Consider the following 25,686-nt stretch of genomic DNA (forward strand, 5'->3'; position numbering starts at 1 on the left):
GGCAGAGACACGAAGCAGGGGGGGTGAGCCAGTAGCAATGCTCCTGCACTCCCCCCATGGCAGGTGCCTGCTACTTCCTTTTCCTTGCCAGCTCCTCACATCATCGGCACTGACTGCGGCTCTGGGACGGCAATGCCAGCGTCCCTGCCATAGGGAACCATACCTTCATGGGTTAATTAAAGCACGCCGGTGGCAGGAGAGAGACAACCCGCCCACATTCTGTGCCTGCAGCTGGAAACGAAACTTAAAGAGGCACAGGGAGCCGCCTCGGGTTACCACAAGCAGCAGCGTTGGACACGGTCAGCATGGCTTTCCAGCAGCCTATTCTGAACCCGGTGAGTGAGGCTAGGTGGGAGCTGAACACCTGGAGATGCACGTGGCCTTCTCTGCAGGAGACATCTGTCAGGGCTAGGGTGGCCACATAGCAAGTGTGAAAAATCGGGACTGATGGGAGAGGGGGAATAGGGTCCAATGTGTGGGGAAAATAGGGCCCTATATAAGACAAAGCCCCTAATATTGGGATGGTCCAGATAATATCTATCTGGACATAATATCAGGATGATCCAGATAATATTGGGACATATTTCTATCGGGTGGCTGGAAAGCTGGCTAGATTGTCGGGCTCAACGGGTAGTGATCAATGGCTCGATGTCTAGTTGGCAGCCGGTATCAAGCGGAGTGCCCCTGGGGTCGGTCCTGGGGCCGCTTTTGTTCAACATCTTTATTAATGATCTGGATGACGGGATGGATTGCACTCTCAGCAAGTTCGCAGATGACACTAAGCTGGGGGGAGAAGTAGATATGCTGCAGGGTAGGGATAGGGTCCAGAGTGGCCTAGACAAATTGGAGGATTGGGCCAAAAGAAATCTGATAAGTTTCAACAAGGACAAGTGCAGAGTCCTGCACTTAGGATGGAAGAATCCCATGCACTGCTACAGGCTGGGGACTGACTGGCTAAGCAGCAGTTCTGCAGAAAAGGACCTGGGGATTACAGTGGATGAGAAGCTGGATATGAGGCAGCAGTGTGCCCTTGTTGCCAAGACGCCCAACAGCATATTGGGCTGTATTAGTAGGAGCATTGCCAGCAGATCGAGGGAAGTGATTATTCAGCACTGGTGAGGCCACACCTGGAGTATTGCTTCCAGTTTTGGTCCCCCCACTACACAAGGGATGTGGACAAACTGGAGAGAGTCCAGCAGAGGGCAACAAAAATGATTAGGGGGCTGGGGCACATGACTTACGAGGACAGACTGAGGGAACTGGGCTTGTTTAGTCTGCAGAAGAGAAGAGTGAGGTGGGGTTTGATAGCTGCCTTCAGCTACCTGAAGGGGGGTTCCAGAGAGGATGGAGCTCGGCTGTTCTCAGTGGTAGCAGATGACAGAACAAGGAGCAATGGTCTCAAGTTGCAGTGGGGGAGGTCTAGGTTGGATATTAGGAAACACTATTTCACTAGGAGGGTGGTGAAGCACTGGAATGAGTTCCCTAGGGAAGTGGTGGAATCTCCTTCCTTAGAGGTTTTTAAGGCCCAGCCTGACAAAGCCCTGGCTGGGATGATTTAGTTGGTGGTGGTCCTACTTTGAGCAGGGGGTTGGACTAGCTCACCTCCTGAGGTCTCTTCCAACCATAATATTCTCTGATTCTATGATCTGGTCACCCAGTCAGGGCCCCAACAGAGAGAAGCTCCCCAGACGCAATGGCCCAATACTGGGAGACACAGCAGAACGCCTGCAGTAGGGCCCTGTGAAAATTACTACCCCACACTGGCCAGTGTAGGGCTTGTGCTGCTGGGGGCATGGGACTAGTGTATGATTCCTCTGCTGCCCTTAAAACTGTGGGGTGGTTTCTTCCAGATTGTCCCCTTTTCTGGACCCATCTTTGGAGGCCTGAGTGAAGGGAAGATGGTGTTAATCCAAGGAGTAGTTCAACCCTTCGTGAAAAGGTTGGTGCTATTTACCCCATCCTGTGCCGTGTCTCACTTCCTTCCCCCACCAGCACTCCATCTGGACTCAGCTCAACCACGCCCCTGCGCTATCAGCACACAACAGCTCTCCACTATCCCTCCCTCATCACCTCCTTCACCGCCCCACTAACTCTGAGCTGTCCTTACGGTCATCCTCCACCAGCACGGCTTCTCCACCAGGCTCCTCCTGGCTGCTGTTATGGGTCATCCCCTCCACTGGCCCCTCTCTCTCCCCAATCTCCTCTCTCTTCCTGGCTCCCTTCCCTCCTGCTTAGCTGCACAAGGCATGACTCTCTTCCCCATGCTAAACCGGCTCCCCTGAATATCCTGCCTCTCAACAAACTCCTCCGCTCTCACTCCTCCACCATGGTTTCTACTCCCATTGCCCCAGCTCTCTGCAAAGGACTATGGCTCACTGTGAAACCCAGCTTCCAGAGCAATGCAGCGGCTGAGAGGGTGAAGGTGTTCCTTGGAGGTACGAACAGGGGAAGAGGAAGCAAAGAGGTGCTGTCATCTCTATATGGCAGTGATGAGACCCTCACTGGGTACCAGGACCAGCTTGGTGTCCACACTTCAAACCGGTTGACTCACAGTTTCAGGACTTTAAGGCCAGAAGGGACCATTACATCATCTAGTCTGACCTCATGTGTAGTACAGGCCATCGCATTTCACCCAGTTACCCCTGCATTGAGCCCAATCATTTGCATTTGCTAAAGCACCTTCCTGAAAGGCAGCCAGTCTGGGTCTGAAGACATCAAGAGATGAGAATCCACCACTTCCCGGGGCTTTCTTCCGATGGTTAATCCGCCATTTGACCGTAATTTCTAATTTTACATTAGTCTGGCTTCAGCTTCCATCCACTGATTTTTTTTTTTTTTTTTTTTTTTTTTTGTTCGGCCTTTCTCCCAGGGCCGGCTCTGGCTTTTTTGCCACCCCCAGCGCGGCAGGGGAGGGCGGCCGGAGCCCCGGGGGGAGGGCGGCGAGTCCCGGTCAGGGCTCCGCTGTCCCCGGCAGCCGGAGCCGGAGCACCGCGCCGCCCCCCTCCAGGTGCCGCCCCAAGCACAAGCTTGATGGGCTGGTGCCTGGAGCCGGCCCTGCTTTCTCCACTACATCAAAGAGCCCTCTAGTAGCCAGTATTTTCTCGTTGTGAAGGTGCTTGTGTAACGCCAACAGACGCTGGTCGTCGGCGGGCAGGATTGAACCAGGGCCCTCTGTAGTTTAATAGATGAGCCTCCACTGCATGAGCCAAAAGCCAACTGGCTGTTAGCTAAGGCTGCAGAGTAAACTCATGAATCTCTCTAAGTGGTCTCGGTGCCACTAGATATACTGATGTAACCTACACCCCTCCTGGTGTATACTTGTGCACTGTCACCAAGTCACCTTTTGATCCCTTGTGATCAGACAGATTGAGCTCCTTCAGTCTCTTCTTGCCAGGTATTTTCTCCAGCCGTTAAATCATGTTTGTGTCTCTTTTCTGCATTTTCTCCAATTTCCACCATCCTTTTTACCATGTGGCAACCAGAACGAGGCGCAGTCTCCGGTATCCATCTCACCAGTGCCAATGTTGACAGAAAGGGAAGGTTCGGAAAAGAGTGACAAGGACAATCCAAGGATAAGCTGCCGCACAGGGCAGGACTAAGGGAGTTCAGTTTATTTAGTTTCTCCCAGAGAAAGCAAACAGGTGACTTGATCACGGTGCACAGATGACGAAAGTCTCTTTAATTTCACAAAGGCAGAACAAGGTCCAGTGGCTGCAAGGTGAAGTGAGACAAATCTAGGCTGGAAATAAGGAACTAATTTTTAATAGTGAGGAGAATTAACCATTGGAACAATTTACTATACGCACGTGCAAACACGCGCGCACACACACACACATGCTAGCTCTCCTTTGCCCCCCCATGCCCCTTTCCCCCATAGGCCTTATTCCCCCTCCCCTCTAGGCAGGGCTGCCCCATGACTCCCATCCTTCCTCCCTCGCCTCACCCGAGGCAGTGCCTCTCCTACAGCCCCATCTACCCTGCCCCCTCCCCAATGTGGCGCCATCCACACCCTCCGTTGCTCCCCCCACAAGGCAGGGGCTGCCCCTGTGACACTTCCTTCTGCACACTTCCCTGAAGAAAAGCCCCTTCCATTGTCCCTCTGCCCTACTCCCAGAGCCCTATTCCAAGCTTACCTGCCACAAATGGCCCCTTCTCTACCCCACCCTCATAGCCCCATGCTCCCTCTGTCCCACCATAGTCCCATCCCGCACAATGGTGGGCAGCCCCCCCCGTCCCCTACCCTTTGCGCAGGCAGCCCCCCATTTCCACTTTCTGGTGTGGACAGCCCCCATGCTCACTCCCTGTCAAGAGCAGCCCTCATATCCCCACACCTGGCTCTGGAAGCCCCTTCCCTGCCCCCTAACATAGGAAGCCCCCATGCTCCCTCCCTGCCAGGGGCAGCCCCCCTGCACCTTGGCACAGTCGGTGCCTATTCTCCCCTTCTGGTGCCGTTAGCCCCCATTCCTCCTGTGATGGGTTCCCCCCAGGGTGCCACCTGGAACTGGGCACCACTAAGCCCCCTGACCCACCAGCCTGGGCTCCCTTTTACACGGCACTACAAAGCCTTCCAGCCTGCACTTTCACCCTCATACACACAGGTAGGGACACACCCAGCTGCGGTTACGTGCAGACTCTCTGACCAGCCTCTGCATAGGAAAGCTACTCCCAGCTCCTTAGACACCCCTCCCCCCTCCGGAGTGTAAACACAAAATGATATCATCTCGTGCTGCACAGGGAACTCATACAATTCACCCCCTTCCTCAATGTGGAGAGAAATATGCAAAAGCCTTTTGCCCCTGAGTTATGATTTACACACACTGGTTTAGATCAGTGGTCTCCAAACTTTTTTGATCGCGCACCCCTATCAGTAAAAAAATTTTGAGCATGCACCCCCTGCCGCGCCCGAACTGCCGAAGCAAAAAAAAAAACAAAACAAAAAACAACCCACTTCCTCCTGCTGTGCACCCCCAAAGATCCTCTTGCGCACCCCCTGGGGTGCATGCCCCCCACTTTGGAGACCACTGGTTTAGATAAAGCAAAAATAAATGTATTAACTACAAAAGATAGATTTTAAGTGATAGCAAACAGATCAAAGCAGATTACCTAGCAAATAAATAAATAAATAAAGCAAACTAAACTTAATATATGAAATAGATTGGATATGAATTAGCAGATTCTCACCTAAGCGATGCTACAAGCAGGTTGCAGATTCTTAAGGGGCTACAGCTTGGAACCCCCAGGTGTTCCATTCACAGGCTAAAAATCCCATTACATTTAAATTATAGAGATATCCCATCTCCCAGAACTGGAAGGGATCTTGAAAGGTCATAGAGTCCAGCCCCCTGCCTTCACTAGCAGGACCAAGTACTGATTTTGTCCCAGATCCCTAAGTGGCCCACTCAAGGATTGAACTCACAACGCTGGGTTTAGCAGACCAATGCTCAAACCACTGAGCTATCCCTCTAGCACTTCCCCCTATTCAGTCTTTGTTCCTCAAGTGTTTCCAGGAGTCTTCTTGTGTGGGGCATGAAGACCCCCTGATGAGGTCACTCCCTGCCTTATCTAGCTTTTGCATATGGAGGGGATCCTTTGTTCCCAAAGCTTGGTTGCCAGACCAGTCTATGGAAGAACACTGACATTCCAAGATGGAGTCTAGAGACATGTGGTCTCATCACATGTCCTTGTAGAGTCATAGCAGCCGTTACACAGAGGCTGTCTGTAGTTCTCAGGAAGGCTCCCCAGGTGGGAGAAAAGCTTCCCCTAAGGCCTATTGGTTTTTTTTTCCTAATGGCTCGTTGCCCTGAATAGACCCTTCCCCACCCACTATCTAGACTGAAAGCATCTTGTCTAGTGGGTGTTACCCAGGTGTAACTACATTTGAAATACAGATACAGAGTCAATATTTGTCATGAGGCTAAAAGTGACACATGCACACAAATGGGATAATCCTATTCAGCAAATCATAACCTTCTCAATGACATCTCACATGATTATCTTGCATCAAATACATTATGATTATGTCCTAATCATATCACTGAGAGGAATACGGGGTGCAGTGTCAGCTCCCCCTCCTGGCACGGGTAGCCCAGGTCACACCATCTCGTTCTGTTTCAGTTTTGGGGTGAACCTGCGGTGCGGGAACGGGGACATCGCCTTCCACTTTAATCCGCGTTTCAACGAGGGCCGCCCGATGGTTGTATGCAACACCGAGCAGAATGGCAATTGGGGGGCAGAGGAAAGGACCTACCACGTGCCCTTCCACCCGGGCATCTACTTCGAAGTGATCATCAACGTCAAGGGCCACTGCTATCAGGTGAGCACACGGCCCTCGCAGGACGGCAGCCGGGCTGGATACTCTGCGGCTGGCAGCTGCACCACGGCCCATCAAGGGACACTAGCTCCACAGGGGTGATGGAGGGGAAGCGGATCCCCTTGCTGGGACAGGACACATCAGCGAGTACCAGTCTGTGGCCTTGAGGGGAGGCCAGTCCAGACCAGTCTGTGCTTCTGGGATGCCTTGGTGGTGCCACTACATGCAGGGGAGGCAGTTTTGTATAATTTTGGTGGTGCCTAAGGCTCTGGGAGGGAGTTAGGGTGCAGGTGTGGGTTGGGGCACGGAGTTGAGGTGCAGGAGGGGGTGTGGGGAGTAGGCTCTGGGAGGGAGTTAGGGTGCAGGTGTGGGTTGGGGCACGGAGTTGAGGTGCAGGAGGGGGTGTGGGGAGTAGGCTCTGGGAGGGAGTTAGGGTGGAGGGTCTGGGCTGGGGCAGGGGGTACAGGGTGAGGTGCGGGGGTCGAGTTCTGGGAGTTTGGGTGCAGGGTCTAAGCTGGGGCAGGGGGTTGAGGTGCAGGAGGGGGTGCAGGGGCTGGGCTCTGGGAGGGAGTTTGGGTGCAGAGGGTGTGGGGTCTGGGCTGGGGTTTGGGTTGCAGCAGAGGGTGTGGGGTGCAGCGCTTACCTTGGGCGGCTCCCGGAAGAGACCCGCACCCCCATGTGGTAGCAGCTCCTAGGTGGACCGCTGCCCGCAGGCACCACCCCCGCAACGCCCAATGGCCACAGCTTGGGGCGGGGGCAGCACACAGAGATATGCTCCTCCCCCCACAGGGGCCGCAGGGACGTGCCGGCTACTTCTGGAAACGGAATGGGTGGGTGGTCAGGAAGCCACATTAGCCCCATTGCGCTGCTGGTGGTGGTGGTGGGGGCCCCAGGCCCTTTTAAATTGCCTGGGGGCGGCAGGCGGGGCCGGGGGGGATGCTCCGGGGGAGGCCCTCAGGGGCGGCAGGCGGGGCTGGGGGGGACGTTTTGGGGAAGGCGCGCGGGGGCGGCAGGCGGGGCCGGGGGGGGTGTTCTGGAGGGGGCGCGGGGGCGGCAGGCGGGGCTGGGGGTGATGCTCCAGGGGAGGCGGGCCCCTGTGCTCTCATATTGGTGGAGAACCGGCACCACGGGCCCATACAACTCGCTGCCCCTGAGTAAATGCTGCTTCGTGACTGGCCTCGAGATGACGCAGAGGGATGTGAGAGGGAGACAGGATCAGGCCCTAAGCATTGATGGAGTGCGGCTGACACAGTGTTTGAAGGAGAGGGGAGAGACTTGCAGGAGGGGCTCGCCACTGAGGTCTGTCTCCGCAGCCCTGCCGAGGATGGGTCTAAGTCTTCCTCTGTCACAGGGGGAGATTTCCAAAGGCCCTGTCACAAGGTGGCTGGCCTCTTATGGGAGGGTCCCAGCCCCATGTGGGCAGCGTGTGACTCCTGCATTTGGAGAGGCTGGGCGTGAGCACTGGAAGCTCCCTAGAGTAGGGAGGATACCGGTGCCTGGCCCCTCTCCTCCCTGAGCCCCATTCCAGCTCCCCCTCCTCACCCCAGAGGCAGGGCACCAGCTAACAGGGAGGACACATGACCTCCCCTCATGTCTCCTCCCTGCGCCTCCTTCCCACCCCATGTTACCTCCAGGGGCGGAGGGCTCTTTCCTCCCTCTGTGCCAGCTCCCCCCCATGTGTTTGGCTGCCCTCCCTGGCAGCTAGGCCTGGGCAGGGAGTGGGCCAGAGCTGTTCCCAGTCACTGCTCCATACAGAGTAGCCAGCTGCGTGGGAGAGAGCCTGGCTGGGGAGGGATGGCAGCGTCAGCCCACTCCCTGCCTGGACTCAGCTTCCAGGGACACTGGTTGACTCTGAGCATGCTGGGAGAACGGGGGCGGAGGGGGGCAGTCGGGAAGCAGAGGCAAATTAAGGTTACCTGGGGCCTTGAGCCAGAGTGAGTGGGGTGGCTCCTCCCCCCCCTTCTGCCTGCAGCCCCACCCACTGCCCCAGCCCTTTCTGCCCCTTTCCTGGGGCCCACTCGTTCCACCCAGGATCCACCCACCCCATTGCAGTCCCCTGCTCCTTCCTCCTCCCTCCCCTGCAGCCCCCAAACCGGAGAAGCTCTGTCCCCCTGCCACAGGGCGCAGTGGGGAGTGAGAGCTCCTCCAGTCCCAGTGCCACACCCAGTGGCCTGGGTGCTGGGGCTTCCCCTACCACACCGCAGCTTCTGCTGGGACGGGTGGGTGGCACTGGGGCTACGGTGCTTGTGGGATGGGTTTTGCACACCCATGAGGGCCAAAGCTGTGTCCAGCTCAACGTTAAGTGCAGATCAGGCCTCAGTGCGCTGTGGAGGTGAGGCAGCAGCACCCTGGGGAGCTTTTCATACACTGATTCCCAAACTCGGAGCAGCCTAGAGCCTTCAAAAAGAGGAGCCGGTGACAGCAGGGCCCAGTAATCTACCCAAGAGAACTCATGGGACATGTGCCAATAGAACTGTTGTAGGCAAATTAGCTGTAGAGGAAGGGTGGGGATAGATTGAGTTACTGCTGCCATAATGGCCCTATTTGAGTTATCTGAGCCTGTTTGCAGCCTATATAACCATAACAATTCTGTAACCCTTCTGCCTGTCAGAGTTGGCAGCAACAAGGGCCGGGTTCTGTATCTAGGGGTTCCGTTTCAATAACGCAATGCAAAACCGGCTGGAAACCCCACCCAGTGACCTGGGACAATTACATGCCACCCTCCCCCGGGCGCCTCTAAGAGGCAATACTTCCCCTCTCATGAGGGCAGAGTCTGGGTGTAGCAAGCCTTTTAATAAAGGAGGGAAACAATGTGGCATTTTGTTGGGGAAGCACCACAAACAGGATTCATAACACAAACCATGAGCAAAAGACCCACCCCAAGTAAGTTTGGCAGTGTCTTTTTCCCCTCAGGGTCTTAAGTCCAGCAACCCAACAATTACCCCACCCACAGCTTCTGTCCTTGGTCTGTGCAGCCCCCAGAATTCAGAAGTTCCTCTGCAGAGTTTACCCCCCTGCCTGGGTGGAAATGGGGGGAGATATGGGGGCATCTTACATGGTCTACTGCTCAGGTCAACAGCCAATTGCCAAGCCTCTCCATGGGGTTCTGCTGCAGTCTTCACCACCAGCTGCTCCTCCCACCTGACCACTCTTCTCCACTAGCCACCCTGCTGGGCACTCCTCTCTGCTAGCCACTCACCAATATGGCTTCAGCCCCCCTCCTTAATACAGCTCTCAGTGATTTCAGCTATCAGCAAGGTGGTCCCAGTACTAATTCACTCAGAACACACATACCTATCCTCGGTCTCTCTCAGTTCACTAGGCTTTGGAACCCATGTCTCTTGCCTAGCGAGTGCTCTTTAGTTGAGGGTGAGTCCCTCCATTATAAACTACCCAGTTCTACTGTCCTTGATTCATAACTAGGATAACAACAGTTTATTACTCCTGCCCTGATAACAAAGAGACTGGGGGTCCCACAGCAGCCAAAGTGACCATTTGGGCAAGCAATCCATCATGCTAGGCAGGGTGGGTGTGCCCATGCAAATAAGATCAGCCCCTGAAGTCCTTTTCCACAACTCACCACCAGATGTCAGGGTAGAGCTCATTCTGATCTGCTTACATCTAAATACAAAAATTATTAATCACGTAGCTAAATAACATCATAATTTCTTCAAATTTAGCCTGGGCACAAGAGGTCTAGTAATGTTAACTATGTGGAAAGTTTGAGGTTTCATCTATCCGGGAGATTATTGAGATCATTCTGGACAAAGAAAAGACTGACACTGGGTGCTAAATTTCTTAAAGGATCCAGTTTTTAACTAATTTTAACTCATAAACTAATTAATGGATGTACTTGTAAATCTTCAGACAATCCATTCAGTGCCCAGTGAGTGAGTGAGTGCTGTCAGTTTGAGGAGGACGTGCTGTATTTTTCATATAAAACAAAGAGGTTGAATCCCTGATTTAAGTGCAAAATGCAATTCAGGCCGAACTGTGGAGTCAGGACCAGCACTTCCATGACAAGGCACTCTTGAACTGACACTGGGGATTGCACTGGTTGATCTAAATCAGTTTCTAAACCGCTGTAGCTCAATTGATACAATTTCCTTGTGTAGACAAGACCTAAATCCATGGCCTCATTCTCGTTTTGCACTAGTGTAATCTCTGTAGCCTCCTTGGCATTACTTCCAGTTTACACTGAGGTAGCGGAAAGCAGAGTCAAGCTCTACGAGTCAGTGGAGTATTACCCTGGTGTCACTGGCAACAGAATCTGGCTCAGTGTCGGCAATGAATGTTTCCGCTCATGTCAAACAGGGATGCACAGAACCTGGTTAACTTTCATGCAGAGACTGCAGTCATTTGGAGGCTCCTCCTCAGACAGGCCCGGACACCAGTGGACAGGACAGTTCAGCTTTTATGGTGCTGAACATTTTTTCAGCCAAACAAAAAGTCATTGAATAGACTTTGCTGAAACTTTTCAAAACGTTTCCCCTTGTGCTGAGTGTAGCTGGGGAGACTTCAGCCGCAGAAGAGACATTCCCCCTTGGGCTGAGTGCAGCCGAGGAGGTTTCGGCCCCAGAGGAGACATTTTCAGGAAGCTGTGAGCAAGTGAGAGCAGGGAAGCCCCGCATTCTTGCAATATTGGGTGTTTTTCTTAAAGCCCCTGCTCCTGGAGTCATGTGATTACATCAGACTCTCAGCTTTCATTTAAAAAAAAAAGGAAATGTTCAGTTCCCATGGCTATGGAGAAAAGTTTGAAAATGTGACCCCAAAAGACCGGAAACCCAGAAGGCAAATAGACAGAGTCCATAATTCTTTATATTTAGGACAATCTCATGATTTGATGGGACGTGACTCATAATTTGTGAACACTGGGGTTGGCGATATTGCAGCGCTGATGTGATCTTAACTAGAGTAAAGGCTCCCCCACTGCACATCTGCTCCCCCACATCTTCTCACTTCTCCTAGCACAGTCCTCACCCATCCCTCCCTCTGCTCTTTCCCTAGGTCTCTGTGAATGGTCAGCACTTCCTGGAGTACAGACACCGCCTTCCCCTTCATACTGTCCAGATCCTGGAGATCAAAGGGGACGTGACTGTGAACTGCATCAACTTCACAAGCCCCAGTGTGAGTATCTGCTCTGGCCTTGTTAGCACCAGTTCCACTGCTCAGGCCGGAAGCCCAGTGGCAAGGGACGTTGTGTTAACAGACCTCTCAACTGTCCCGGGTTTCGCTGGACTGTCCTGCTTGACCCCCAAAAGTCCCATCCTGGCTAAAGGAGAACATTTTGCACATTCAGGGCGACCTATGAGAGGAGAGGGGAGAAAGGGGCCGTTTGCCACTGGTCCCTTATTTGAGAGGGCCCCCAAACAGAGGGGCATTTGTGACACAGGGTCACAGCCCACTCAGGTTTGGCCTGGCCGCCGCTCTGTCTAAGGCTGGCTGGGCCATATCTGAGTGACCCCGTGCATTAGGTCACAACACCAATCAAATCTGGCCCCTCCGTCTACAGAGAGGCAGATGGGCCAAACCTGAGCGTCGCTGTGTCTCGCTTTAGCACTTGAAATATTGGGAGGCATGTGTTCATGCAGGGCAAGGAAAGCCAGAGGAAATTGGGATGTTGTTCCATGGGAGCCCCCTCTACTGCACCCAGCAGGAGACACCACTCAGGAACTTGGGTGTGACTAATGTCTTGATCTCCAATGGTGCCTCCAATGTCCAGGCCCACAGTGACTGGCCACTCAGGCATAGGCACTGGAGCACCCATGGGGAAAAATTGGTGGGTGCTTGTTTAGTCTGCAGAAGAGAAGAAGGAGGGGGGATTTGATCGCAGCCTTCAACTACCTGAAGGGGGGTTCCAATGAGGATGGAGCTCGGCTGTTCTTAGTGGTGGCAGATGACAGAACAAGAAATAATGGTCTCAAGTTGCAGTGGGGGAGATCCAGGTTGGATATTAAGAAACACTATTTCACGAGGAGGGTGGTGAAGCACTGGGATGGGTTACCTAGGGAGGTGGTGGAATCTGCAGTCTTAGAGGTTTTTAAGGCCTAGCTTGACAAAGCCCTGGCTGGGATGATTTAGCTGGGAATTGGTCCTGGTTTGAGCAGGGGGTTGGACTAGAACCTCCTGAGGTCCCTTCCAACCCTGATATTCTATGATTCTATGGTTTACCTTAATGTATTTTTTTGGGTTTACGAGCCACAAGGGCAGGCAGCCCCTGCTTATAGAATTCACTCCAGCAGTGTAAGTACAACTCTTCCATTCCCATGTTCTGCTAACTTAGGAGGGATGTGTATCTAAAGAGCAAATGCTCAGATCATCCTAGAAAAGTGAGCTGGAAAAGCTCCAGGAGACATCAGGCGCCAAAATGGTTGTCTCTGGCCATGGTAGCCTGCACAATCCCCGACATGTCCCCCTGCTGCATCAGCATGGGAGTAGTGGACTGGGTCCGACTGGGTCCAACTGTCCCCCTGCGTATGAGACAGTCGAACAGGGTTTGCCTCCCGCTGCCTGAGTCCTGTCGGGCTGAGATGACTTCCTCTCCTGGGCAAGGGCTACGAGACCAAAGAAGCCAGAAAAGTAAGTGAGGAGTGTTTTATCTTCCTCCACCCCCGTGGCACTGCCTCTGTGTAGGCTGCAGGCTCCGTAGGACAGGGCCCTGCTTTATACCTGAACTAAGCACACTTTTGGGTGCTCTACGAATGGCCCAGTCACCTGGATGGGAAGCGTCTTGCTGCTGAGACCCCTGCAGCCTATCAGAATGGAGCAGCCACACAGCTCACCAGAGTGACACCCCAAGACCTCGCTTCTCAACATCCTTTTGAAGGGGAAGACACCTGAAGGTCCAGTTCTCTGCAGGAATCATTTGTCTGGGCCTCTCATTTTGGGGCTTTGTCCCACGTCTGGGCCTTGGTGGGGCGAGAGGTCCAGCTTCTGCTTTGTCACGAAGCGAAGGGGCTGTTTAATTCTGATGACATCATACAGGCAGGGGAGTTCTAACTGCTGAAGCTCAGATCACAGGTGCTGTGCTTACCTGGCCTTTCTGTCCTTGCAGATCTCCAATGTGTTTGCCCAGCCAGTCTACGGGGCTCCAGCTCCCACAGTGAGTATTTTGCTACAGATGAAACACATCCATCATACACAGACTTTGACAAGACCCTGGGATGGGAGGGGGCAGGATAGGGAGGGAAACCCAGTAGGGTAACATCATCCCTGGCATATTATACAGAAGCACCAGGTGAGGCTGCAGAGGTGTGGGGTACGCACACTATGCTTCAAGGACTCCTGTGTGGGGCCATGAAGAAAAGCCTGCATGGCTCCAAATCCCAGATCTGAAGAATCCCAATGCCCTGGGTGGTGCAGTAGCTGGTGGCCTGTGGCTCGAGCAGCCATGGGCTTGCAGAATGTGCAGACGGAGAGGGCACGCAGATTTAAACTAGGGAGCAATTTGGGAAATCTGAGTTCAGCAAATCACTGGGAGCAGATGGAGCTAACAGAGGGTCCTGTGTGAAAGAGCAGAGACACTGGCCAGGATTTACAGGCACTGTGACCAGATAAAGAGCGGCTGCTCCTGAGGTTGGACAGCTGCTAACATGGAACTCTCTCTTCTTCCACTCATTTGCACCTGCCTACTGTTATATGCCGCTGAGCTTAGTCCCACATTTCCTTGTGTCCCACACAAACTTGATGTTTCATTTCAGCTGACTGAGGGCATAAAATTATACAGTTAATGCAGTCATATTCTTCACTCTTAAGACTTTGTCAGACATCTCATAATACTTTTTAGACACTACAATTGACTTGTGGAACTCATTGCCACATGATATCACCAAGAGACGTAGAAAAAGATGGGACACTTATATGGATGATGAGACCATTCAGAATTAAATTCTGGTTGGACTGAAGTCTGTGGCAAAAAATCCCATTGAATTATGGGACCAGAATTTCACCTCAACATTGTGTTAGAGAGAATAAAAAATATGAGACATAAACCCTCCTGCTTTGGGGCATAAGCTAACCACTAACTGGTAGGGTTAGGATACAGACTAGATGGTCGCAGGTCTGCTCTGGCCTGGCAGTCCCTGTATTCCTATAGGTATGTTCCTATCTGGGTCCTGGTGGCTGGGAGTTTTAGGGCTGCTGTACTTCAGACAGAAGCAAAGGAACTGCAGAGCTGCGAGCCTCCTCCTTGTACAAGGGAGAATGACTGAGGCATTAATATTCCTTGTATGTCACAATTCTGTAGCAGACCCTGTAGAGCTGTGGCTCTGCCCTGTGAAGAAATAGAAACAGATGAACAAGGAGAGAACAGTTCTACCTGGGATTTGGATATCTAGGATCAATGGCATGAAACCAGCCTGCCTTCCATGAGGGAAAATAATCTGTCTCTGGTATGCTAAAGTTGTCAGGGTTCCCTCCCCACTCTGAACTCTGGGGTACAGATGTGGGGACCTGCATGAAAGACCCCCTAAGCTTATTTCTACCAGCTTAGGTTAAAAACTTCCAAGGCACACATTCCTTTCCTTGTCCTTGGACGGTATTGCTGCCACCACCAAGTGATTCAGGAAAAGGACCACTTGGAGTTCCTATTTCCCCAAAATATCCCCCCAAGCCTCTTCACCCCCTTTCCTGGGGAGGCTGGAGAATAATATACCAACCAATACGTTAACAAAGTGAGCGCAGACCAGACCCTTGGGTTTTTAGGACACTAAAAACCAATCAGGTTCTTAAAAGAAGAACTTTAATATAAAGAAAAAAGTAAAAGAAGCATCTCTGTAAAATCAGGATGGAAGGTAATTTTACAGGGTAATAAAAAGATTTAAAACACAGAGGATTCCCCTCTAGGCTCAACTTCAAAGTTACAAAAACAGGAATAAATCTCCTCTTAGCATAGGGAAAATTCACAAGCTAAAACAAAAGATAGCAAGGAAATGTGTTAGGTTATTACTTACAATTTCTGTAATTTTAGATGTATCATTTCAGTAGGAGCTGGGGATTAGTTAAACATAAATTGAAGGGTACAGTGACTAAAGTGAAATCCCTGCAGGCTGCATGGATGCTTTTCAAAGACACCGTAATAGAGGCCCAACTTAAATGTATACCCCAAATTAAAAAACACAGTAAAAGAACTAAAAAAGAGCCACTGTGGCTTAACAACCATGTAAAAGAAGCAGTGAGAGATAAAAAGGCATCTTTTAAAAAGTGGAAGTCAAATCCTAGTGAGGTAAATAGAAAGGAGCATAAACACTCTCAAATTAAGTGTAAAAATGTAATAAGAAAAGCCAAAGAGGAGTCTGAAGAACGGCTAGCCAAAAACTCAAAAGGTAATAACAAAATGCTTTTTAAGTACATCAGAAGCAGGAAGCCTGCTAAAAAACCAGTGGGGCCCCTGGAAGATCGAGATACAAAAAAAGAACAGGAGTACTTGTGACACCTTAGAGACTAACAAATTTATTAGAGCATAAGCTTTCGTGGGCTACTGCCCACTTCTTCGGCTGCAGTAGCCCACGAAAGCTTATGCTCTAATAAATTTGTTAGTCTCTAAGGTGCCACAAGTACTCCTGTTCTTTTTGCGGATACAGACTAACACGGCTGCTATTCTGAAACCGAGATACAAAAGGAGCACTTAAAGATGATAAAGTCATTGCGGAGAAACTAAATTGATTCTTTGCTTCAGTCTTCACAGCTGAGGATGTTAGGGAGATTCCCAAACCTGAGCCGGCTTTTGTAGGTGACAAATCTGAGGAATTGTCACAGATTGAGGTGTCGCTAGAGGAGATTTTTGAATTAATTGATAAACTTAACAGTAACAAGCAGGGCCGGCTCTGGCTTTTTTGCCGCCCCAGGCAAAAAAGCCTCCCGCCACCCCGCCCCCCTCTCCCCTCAGCGCGGCAGGGGAGGGCACCGAGCCCGGCCGTGAGCCGCTCTCCCCGACTGGGTGGAGCACCGGGGGGAGGGTGGAGAGCCCGGCCGGGGCTCCACTCTCCCCAGCGGCCAGAGCGCCAGGAGGAGGGCGGAGAGCCTGGCCGCGGCTCCGCTCTCCCCGGCGACCAGAGCGCCAGGAGGAGGGCGGAGAGCCTGGCCACGGCTCCGCTCTCCCCGGCGACCAGAGCGCCGGGGGGAGGCGGAGAGCCCGGCCGGGGCTCCGCTCTCCCCGGCGGCCGGAGCCGGAGCACTGCGCCGCGCCGTCCCCCTCCAGGTGCCGCCCCAAGCACAAGCTTGGTGGGCTGGTGCCTGGAGCCGGCCCTGGTAACAAGTCACCGGGACCAGATGGCATTCACCGAAGAGTTCTGAAAGAACTCAAATATGAAATTGCGGAACTATTAACTATGGTTTGTAACCTGTCCTTTAAATCGCCTTCTATGCCCAATGACTGGAAGATAGTTAATGTAACGCCAATATTTAAAGAGGGCTCTCGAGGTGATCCCGGCAATTATAGACCGGTAAGTCTAACATCAGTTGAAACAATAGTAAAGAATAAAATTGTCAGACACAGAGTAGAACATAAATTGTTGGGCAAAAGTCAACATGGTTTCTGTAAAGGGAAATCGTGTCTTACTAATCTATTAGAGTTCTTTGAAGGGGTCAACAAACATGTGGGCAAGGAGGATCCAGTGGACATAGTGTACTTAGATTTCCAGAAAGACTTTGACAAGGTCCCTCACCAAAGGCTCTTACATAAATTAAGTTGTCATGGGATAAGAGGGAAGGTCCTTTCATGGATTGAGAACTGGTTAAAAGACAGGGAACAAAGGGTAGGAATAAATGGTAAATTCTCAGAATGGAGAGGGGTAACTAGTGGTGTTCCCCAAGGGTCAGTCCTAGGACCAATCCTATTCAACTTATTCATAAATGATCTGGAGAAAGGGGTAAAAAGTGAGGTGGCAAAGTTTGCAGATGATACTAAACTGCTCAAGATAGTTAAGACCAAAGCAGACTGTGAAGAACTTCAAAAAGATCTCACAAAACTAAGTGATTGGGCAACAAAATGGCAAATGAAATTTAATGTGGATAAATGTAAAGAAAAAAATAACCCCAACTATACAAACAATATGATGGGGGCTAATTTAGCTACAACGAATCAGGAAAAAGATCTTGGAGTCATCATGGATAGTTCTCTGAAGATGTCCACGCAGTGTGCAGAGGCGGTCAAAAAAGCAAACAGGATGTTAGGAATCATTAAAAAGGGGATAGAGAATAAGACGGAGAGTATCTTATTGCCCTTATATAAATCCATGGTACGCCCACAACTTGAATACTGTGTACAGATGTGGTCTCCTCATCTCAAAAAAGATATACTGAAAAGGTTCAGAGAAAGGCAACTAAAATGATTAGGGGTTTGGAATGGGTCCCTTATGAGGAGAGATTAAAGAGGCTAGGACTTTTCAGCTTGGAAAAGAGGAGACTAAGGGTGGATATGATAGAAGTATATAAAATCATAAGTGATGTGGAGAAAGTGAATAAGGAAAAGTTATTTACTTGTTCCCACAATACAAGAACTAGGGGCCACCAAATGAAATTAATGGGCAGCAGGTTTAAAACAAATACAAGGAAGTTCTTCTTCACACAGCTCACAGTCCACTTGTGGAACTCCTTGCCTGAGGAAGTTGTGAAGGCTAGGACTATAACAGCGTTTAAAAGAGAACTTGATAAATTCATGGAGGTTAAGTCCATTAATGACTATTAGACAGGATGGGTAAGGAATGGTATCCCTAGCCTCTGTTTGTCAGAGGGTGGAGATGGATGGCAGGAGAGAGATCACTTGATCATTACCTGTTAGGTTCACTCCCTCTGGGGCACCTGGCATTGGCCACTGTCAGTAGACAGGATACTGGGCTAGATGCACCTTTGGTCTGACCCAGTACGGCCGTTCTTATGTCTCTCTCTTTGTCCCAAGAGGGAACAACAAACAAAGAGAGCACAAACAAAACCTCCCCCCGCTCAGATTTGAAAGTATCTTCTTTCCTTATTGGTCCTTTTGGTCAGGTGCCAACCAGGTTATTTGAGCTTCTTAACCCCTTACAGGTAAAGGAGGGATTTTATGCTACCATTAGCTGTATGTTTATGACAAAAGTCCACTGGAAAAAGTGAGTTAGGTGACCTGGTGGCTCCCAAGAGCTTTGGCTAAAATACCTGATAGGAGATGAAGGAAATACTCACTGTGGGGCAAAATCATGTTGGGATTTTAACCTAGTCATGTGAGAGAGAAGCTGTCACAGTCACAGTGATCGGCTGCTCCTCAAAGAGGAGAGAGAGGCTAAAATGCCCAGCAAAGGGAAGAGGCATTGAACATGTGTCCTTTGGTGCATCCGGCTGATGAATAAGGAAAGCTGGGGGGATCAGAGAGGATTCACTTGTTTTTCCCATTAGAAATTCAGGACCTGTCTAGGCTGGAAGGCTCTGTGATGCCTGGAACATGAGTGAAATATTGGCTGCCAAGAGAATGAAAGCGGAGCGTTTGAGAGAAGAAAGCGGTTTTGATCAGACTGGCGGGGAGGGATAGCTCAGTGGTTTGAGCATTGGCCTGCTAAACCCAGGGTTATGAGTTCAATCCTTGAGGGGGCCACTTGGGGATCTGGGGCAAAATCAGTACTTGGTCCTGCTAGTGAAGGCAGGGGGCTGGACTCAATGACCTTTCAAGGTCCCTTCCAGTTCTAGGAGATGGGATATCTCCATTAATTTAATTTAATACTCGGTGCCTCTGCTTTGGTTGACATACACATCACTCCAATGGCTTATGAGTCCTTTGGAAAAAGGATGCAACTTAATGAAACATTCGACATGCTCGCCCCTTCAGTTATAGTGTCAGTGCTCTGGATACATGCTGGGCTGAATGTGACTTTATTCACTGACTTTTGCCCCTATTTGTTTATGATCCTCTTGAGATTTTTTTTCTCTAATTTATGAAATGATTCACTGAGTAATCCTTGGTCTGCAGCTCATCTGTGAGCTCTTTGTTTCATTTAGTACACAGGATACATCCGTCACATGCTCTTGTTTCTGTTCCCTGGCTGGACGAATGTAACCCCTAGAAGTAGGGTTGTGTTGTGATCACTTGTAAATGCAAATACAGAATTTGCTTTTGCAAATAGTCTCTAGCGTCCGCTTCAAATATGCCGTTTCCAGAAGCGTCCTGGAGCTCTAATGGCTGGAGGAAGAAGCTGTTAGCAAGTTTGTGGTGTCTGTTGAGGATACTAAGGCTAAGTCTACACTAGCACTTTTGTGGGTAAAAATGTTGTGGGTCAGGGGTGTGAAAAAGAAACACACCCCTGACCAGGACTTACCAATATTGCAGGGGGTCTGGGGCAAGATGGGGGGGGCAGCTCTGGGCCCCTGGAAGGGGCGGGGCAGAAGGGGCGGGGCTGGGGCCAGACTCCCCCAGGCAGCCCTTCAGCGCTACCCGGCCCACGCCGCCTGGGGCTCCAGCGGCAATTTAAAGGGCCCAGGGCTCCAGCCGCTGGCATGGTGGCAGTAGCGGCAGTGGCAGCCAGGAGCCCCGGGCCCTTTAAATTGCCACCGGAGCCCCGGGGTAGCGGCAGCCAGGAGCCCCAGGGCTCTGGTGGTGATTTAAAGCCACTGCTGGGAGCCCCGGACCCTTTTAAATCGCTGGGCCCCAGGGCATCTGTCCCTTTTGCGCCTTCCCCACCATCAGCGGCCCTGCCAGTACAGTCAGCTGTGTTCCAGCAGCCACTGTCTTACTGGTACGCTGGACCGGACCGGCTTACTTTCACCTCTGTCCCCGACCCACAAAACTTTCACTGACAGAAGTGCCGGTGTGGACAGGGCTACGTCAGCGGGAGATATTCTCCTGCCAACATAGCTATCGCTGCTCGTTAGGGGTGGTTTAATTATGCCGGCAGGAGAGCTCTCTCTCACCTGCAGAGAGCTGCTACACAGGAGACCTTACAGCAGTGCCGTTGTAAGGTCCGTAGCGTAGACACAGCCTGAGCTGTTTTGGTTAGTTAGGCTCTGTCTACAGCAGAAAATCACTTCTTGCCCCCTCACCAGTGTACCCCAAGTGATGTTTCTCCGACTATACAAGTTGCTTTGATGTGTAATCGGATAAGTGTCTATTGGTGTTAGTGCCATTGGTTGAGTGGCAGGGTGCATGCATCCCATGCTGGGGAGATACGGTCATTGCTCGTGATCCTTCTCGAAATTTTTGGAACAACTTTTTGGTTTTAAGACTCAGACTACGAGTTGGCAATTCGGCAAAAGTAACTGTCTCCCAACGCAAATATTTCCTGTACACTGTACTCAATGTAACTGGAAACCCCAACTACAATGGTGCTTCCTTAATACTATAAACAATGGCCTGTTACTTACAGTAGAGCTAGAAGGAGGACCACCACATCATCCAGGCATCCCATGGCCTTGGGTGTCCGACAGGTCTTCTAAGCTAAAACTCCTAGGTGCTGACTTCATGGAAAAAAATTAGTGGTTGCTTAGCACCCACTGGCAGCCAGCTACCCGTGCCCCCCCAGCATCTCCCATCTGCCAGTGGCCCCGCTAATCAACTCCCCTTCCCTTCCAGTACCTCCCGCACTCCACGGAACAGGCAGCGTGCAGGAGGTGCTGAGAGGGAGGGGGTGGAGCGGGGATGGGGCGTGCTTGAAGGAGGGGGTGGGAAGAGGCAGGCCAGGGGCGGAGAGGGGGCGGGAAGAAATGGGGGGGGGATAGGGGCTTGAGGGAAGGGGTGGAGTGGGGGCAGGCCTGAGGCGGAGGGAGGGTGGGTCGAGCACCCCCCGGATAGAGAGGAAGTCGGTGCCTATGCTAAAACTTGTCTAAATCTCCCCTTTATGTTCTATGCCTACCTGCTAGCTGCACTTGCTTGCATCAGTCAATGTTCCACTTGTCTCAGACACATCCTCTTGCAGCAGTTACAAGCCTTCTAGTGGTTTTAGCCAGCTTAAACTAGGTTTGTGTGCTTTAAACTAACACAAAAGCAACCCTCTTTAACCTCACAAAACCAACTTGAATTTGCCTAACAACAGCAAAGCTAATTATAACTAGTTTCACCTAACTAACTTGTTATTTTTCTATTAAGTGCCATCTTGCATTACCTATATTCCTTCAGTCCTCCCACTCCTATCCCACAGTGCACTGGTCATTTCAGAAATGGCCTGTCTGGTCTCCTTTCTGTACTACATTGCTCGGGGTTCAATCTGGCTGGAGCCCCATTGGTTCAAACAGCGCTGCATGCCACATGGATTTCACATGTAAGCCATTTCTGGAGCTAGCTACTTCTGCGTGCTATGCCTCTACTCCGCCCAGCCCTGCTTTAACCATTAGACATTATTGCCTTCTTCTACTAACAATGTTGACTGCATCTGCTGGGGATAAGTACAGCTCATGTTTCAGAGCCAAGGTTGATCTGATTATGTGCAGGCATCAGGAAGGTCCATGTGGAACAATTTACACTTGGCTAAGTGCATAGCTGAGGATTTTTGCCTTGCTTTGGAGCAACATGTACTGGCCCCTGGCTAGGGGCAGGATGTCAGACTAGATGGCCCAATCATCCAATCCAAGATGATAAGCTGCTCTCTACATCCAGACCTATCAAAGAGAATAAGGCAGAGAGTGATTAAGGTGACACTAGGGACACCTTCATAGGGGAACATTCATTAATGGAGCCTCCAGGATGGTTCATTATTTGTCTAAAGATCTGGGCCAGTTCTGGTTTTTCAAGAACATTTTGCTTAACCTGTATCAAATTCTGGTTAGGCTCAATTCCATTTCAGCCCTGAGGGAGGACAGCTGAAGGAAAGACAGACTCTGCATTTCTGCAGAGCAAAGTTGGGAAGATTCATAGTTTCACAAATGTTTAAGGCCATAGGGGACCATTCGGAGTATTACCTAGTCTGATCTCCTGCATAGCACAGACTAGAGAATCCAACCTAGGGAAGAACACTGGGCGAAGCAGAATAGGATAAGGCAATGAAAGGAAAAGAAAGATAAGGAAATGTCCTTAGATCTATCCCCAGGTTACTCAGGGTCTGGATGTGCAGGAGGCAGTATGCTCGGAGTAAGATAAAAGGCATTGTGAAAGAGCAAAGAAACACAAGCTGAGAGGTGCTGAGAACTTCTGACTCGATTGGGTCAAAATCAAGAGTGGTGGGATCTCAGAAATTAAAGATGGGAAAGACCTAGTTGATTCTGGAGAAGAAACAGCTGGAAGCACCAGCCTCACGGCTGCAGAGACAGCTGAACAAACAAGGGTCCCAGGTTCTCCCGAGTGTGTTCATGGAGCAGGGCCCACACTCAGGTAAAGGTGAGAGTGGGAATAAAATAACCAGCTGAAGAGCCTGAGAGACTGAATTGTGAAATCTGTCTTCTGTCTTTGCAGAGGAAGAAAGTGAAGAACTTCCCAGGACAGGTGCCAGCTGCCTTGGTACGGGGCACAGCCCAGTGCAGTGTGGCTGCAACCTCATTCCCTGCTCTCCAGTGAAACACAGAGAGCAGCTCTCCCCAGGGGAGTTTGAAAGTCAGTGGGAGGGCAGTGAGTTCTCTTAGGGGGAGCCAACTATCCAAAGACCCAGCAATGCCCCCAGGAGCGGCGCCAGGGTTTTTGGCGGCCTAGGCGGGGGTCCTTCCGCACTCCCGGTCGTCGTCGGCAATTCTGCAGCGGGGAGGTCCTTCCGTGCTCCCGGTCTTCGGGGCACTTCGGCGGCGGGTCCCGGAGCGAGTGAAGGACCTGCCGCAGAATTGCCGCCGAAGACCCGGAGCGCGGAAGGACCCCCCCGCCGCAGAATTGCTGCCGAAGGCAGCAAAATGCTGCCCCCCGAAATCCTGGTGCCCTAGGCGACCGCCTAGGTCGCCTACCTGGAAGTGCCGGCCCTGAATGCCCCTCATTCTCAATGTGTGTCTGGGGGAAGCAATACCTGGCCGGAGCAAATCCAGCAAATGTGTGTCTCGGGGGACATCTACACCGCCGCTGGCGGTGTACTTTCTGGTTCGGGTCGACACACGCAGGCTAAAAACAGCAGTGTAGCCACAGTGGCACAGGTGGTGTCATGGGGTAGCCCGGGGTCTCAGATAGGATTGTACTCGGGTCGTGAGCTCATGCTGACCCCCGCATTGCTGCGGCTACATGCTAACGTGAGCACAGTTAGACTGTGTGCATCTATCCAAGCTGGAAATTCCACCTCCAGCTGCAGTGTAGCCAGACCCTACGTCTGCCCACTCTGCCAGTGTGTGAAAGGGGGAATTCCATGGAGGGGGGAAGAACAGGATTTTTAAGTGGTTGCACATTGAAGCTAACTGGGGCGGGGGAAATAATGTTCTGGTTAGTAAGTGGCTGGAGGGCTGCACTGTCCGTCATTCCTCTGGCAGAATAAAGATTGCCACTCGTGGCACTGGGGTTCTACCACAGCAGCGGGGTGTCCTGAGCCTCTTTTACAAGTAACAACAGCAAGATACCCTTGAATCCGGCCTCCTTTCCTCGGGAGAGGTTCAATGAGCTAGCAAAGATGGGCTGATATTCAACCGGAATGCTCCTTTGCTCAGTTTCATCCCATGACTCCTGCAGTTGGGTCCCTTGCTGCTGATGCCGTCCAGCACTTTAGGTAGTTGTATAGTCAGTTCTTTTTTTGGTTGAGATGTTGCGGTGGGAGATCACATGACATTTATTTTCCAGACTGTTCCATGACAGGAGAGACATCAGTATCATTTAGTCCCGTCCCCTGCTTCTGTTCTACCCTCTGCCTCAAACCCAGGCAAGGTGTAAAGAGGGCTAGTGACGAAGGGCTTGTCTCCGCTGCAAAATCAGGATATAACTCCAGTGGTGTCACCCTAACTCGAGTTCCACTGACACACACAGCCCCTCACTGGAGCATAACAGGACACCCCATCCAGCCAGCGCTCAAGTCGTGCTGGAACGCTGCTCCAGTGCTCTTTTGGGGAGCTAGCCCAGCGTTCCAGTCCTGTCACTTGACACACAGAGGGCTGGTTGTCTGTCAGTCTGTGAGCCTATTGTTCTCTCTCACAGTCATTCAGCCAGACAGGCGATACCTGCGCAGAGCCAACCCCTCAGCTGCCAGTGGGATCCACTCATTTAGCCAAGCCTATGTGGAGCGATGGGGATTTATCATTGAAGTCACCTGTCCTGGCACTGGGGCGGGCACCAGAGCCTGGTGCTCCTGCCAGGTGCCTCCTTGGACCAGTGATTGACTCACCCTTCCCCAGCCTGGAGCCTGCTGCTGCAGAGAGACACCCCCAAGCCCAAGAGCCCATGAGCAGCACTGACCACTGAATCAAGTCCACAGGTGATACAGGCTGGGTGACCCCTGGCTCGCTCAGAGCTAGTGCAGGTACATCGACCTGGGCGAGCATTCCCCCTGCAGCTCCAATTGCTATGCAACTGCGCTGCCATTGGAGCTGCAGGGGTAATGATACACAAAGGAGTGATGTGGCCAGCATCACAGCTGACCACCTTTGACTGCCCTAACTTGATGGATCAGGTACCCCTTTTACAGGTGGGTGAACAGGAGGGCACCCTCCCCTTCAGGAGTGTAGCCAAGCACCTTAACCACTCAGCCACTGCACCTTACTGTAAGGGTTGAGCACTTAAAGAAGTGGCTAGGCAGTACGTTCCTTTGTGCTCTAGCCCTGAGTGAACCGTCCACGTCGCTCGACCGCATGGTGAGTAATAGGACAGGTGTGAAGGGTACAGACATCAGGGAGAAAGAGGACTAGTTTAGGGGGGCCCAAAGGGGGTAGATTCAGGAGTAAGGGAATGAAACTGAGCAAATGACAGTGAGGGTAAATAGCAGGAAGTGTTTTGGAATACTGAGTTTTACTAAACTGGGAAAGTTTCCCAGGGAAAGGGCCATTGTCTGAGCTAATTAAAACTGGACCAGTTTAAGCCCTTGAATAGGCCACCGGTCCGAGGAGGGAGGTTCTGGACCAGCCCTCCAAAGTAGTAATGGGGGCAAGAAACCTAACTGGTTCTAAGATGGAGCTTGATAACTGTATAAATGGGATTAGATGATGGGGTTACCTGTGATAGCAGGGACTGGACTCCATGACCCAGGCAGCCCCTTCCAGCCCTGTTCCTAGACCCAACATGCAGGTCTCTTTCATCTCTGATTTCTGTGCTGTCCTGCAGCTGTGAATTCCACACGCTGGTTAGCGGCTGGGTAAAAACGTGCTTCCTTCGATCAGTGGTAAAGGGGTCACGGTTGCATTTTAGTAGGTGTCTCAGTTTAAATCCCAGGTCTCTCTCTCTCTGCACTGCTGCCCTCTCCCAGCTTATAAGCACTGTGATTATTCTGTCACTCCAGGTAGGAGATCTAGATTCACAGTCCATGCTGGCTCTCCCATTTGTGCTTATCTGGGCCTATGAATCCATGGGGAATTTGCCTCTCCTGCACATCAGT

General features: G+C 51.4%; 1 protein-coding gene across 2 annotated transcripts in view; it reads left to right on the forward strand.

The window, feature by feature from the left end:
* Positions 1-106: 106 nt before the first annotated feature.
* LOC128826689 (galectin-4-like) overlaps positions 107-25,686 on the forward strand; it is a 35,103-nt gene continuing 9,523 nt past the window's right edge. Inside the window, exons 1-6 of one of the 2 annotated variants that reach the window (XM_054010126.1) lie at positions 107-335; positions 1,851-1,939; positions 6,115-6,313; positions 11,318-11,437; positions 13,365-13,412; positions 22,656-22,700. In XM_054010126.1, coding sequence (XP_053866101.1) covers positions 306-335; positions 1,851-1,939; positions 6,115-6,313; positions 11,318-11,437; positions 13,365-13,412; positions 22,656-22,700 — 531 coding nt within the window. In that variant the 5' untranslated portion in view covers positions 107-305. The remainder of the gene's footprint in view (positions 336-1,850; positions 1,940-6,114; positions 6,314-11,317; positions 11,438-13,364; positions 13,413-22,655; positions 22,701-25,686) is intronic. The other variant, XM_054010127.1, reaches the window with a different exon arrangement.

This window comes from Malaclemys terrapin, chromosome 20 (assembly GCF_027887155.1).
Source record: "Malaclemys terrapin pileata isolate rMalTer1 chromosome 20, rMalTer1.hap1, whole genome shotgun sequence".
Lineage (NCBI taxonomy): Eukaryota > Metazoa > Chordata > Testudines > Emydidae > Malaclemys > Malaclemys terrapin.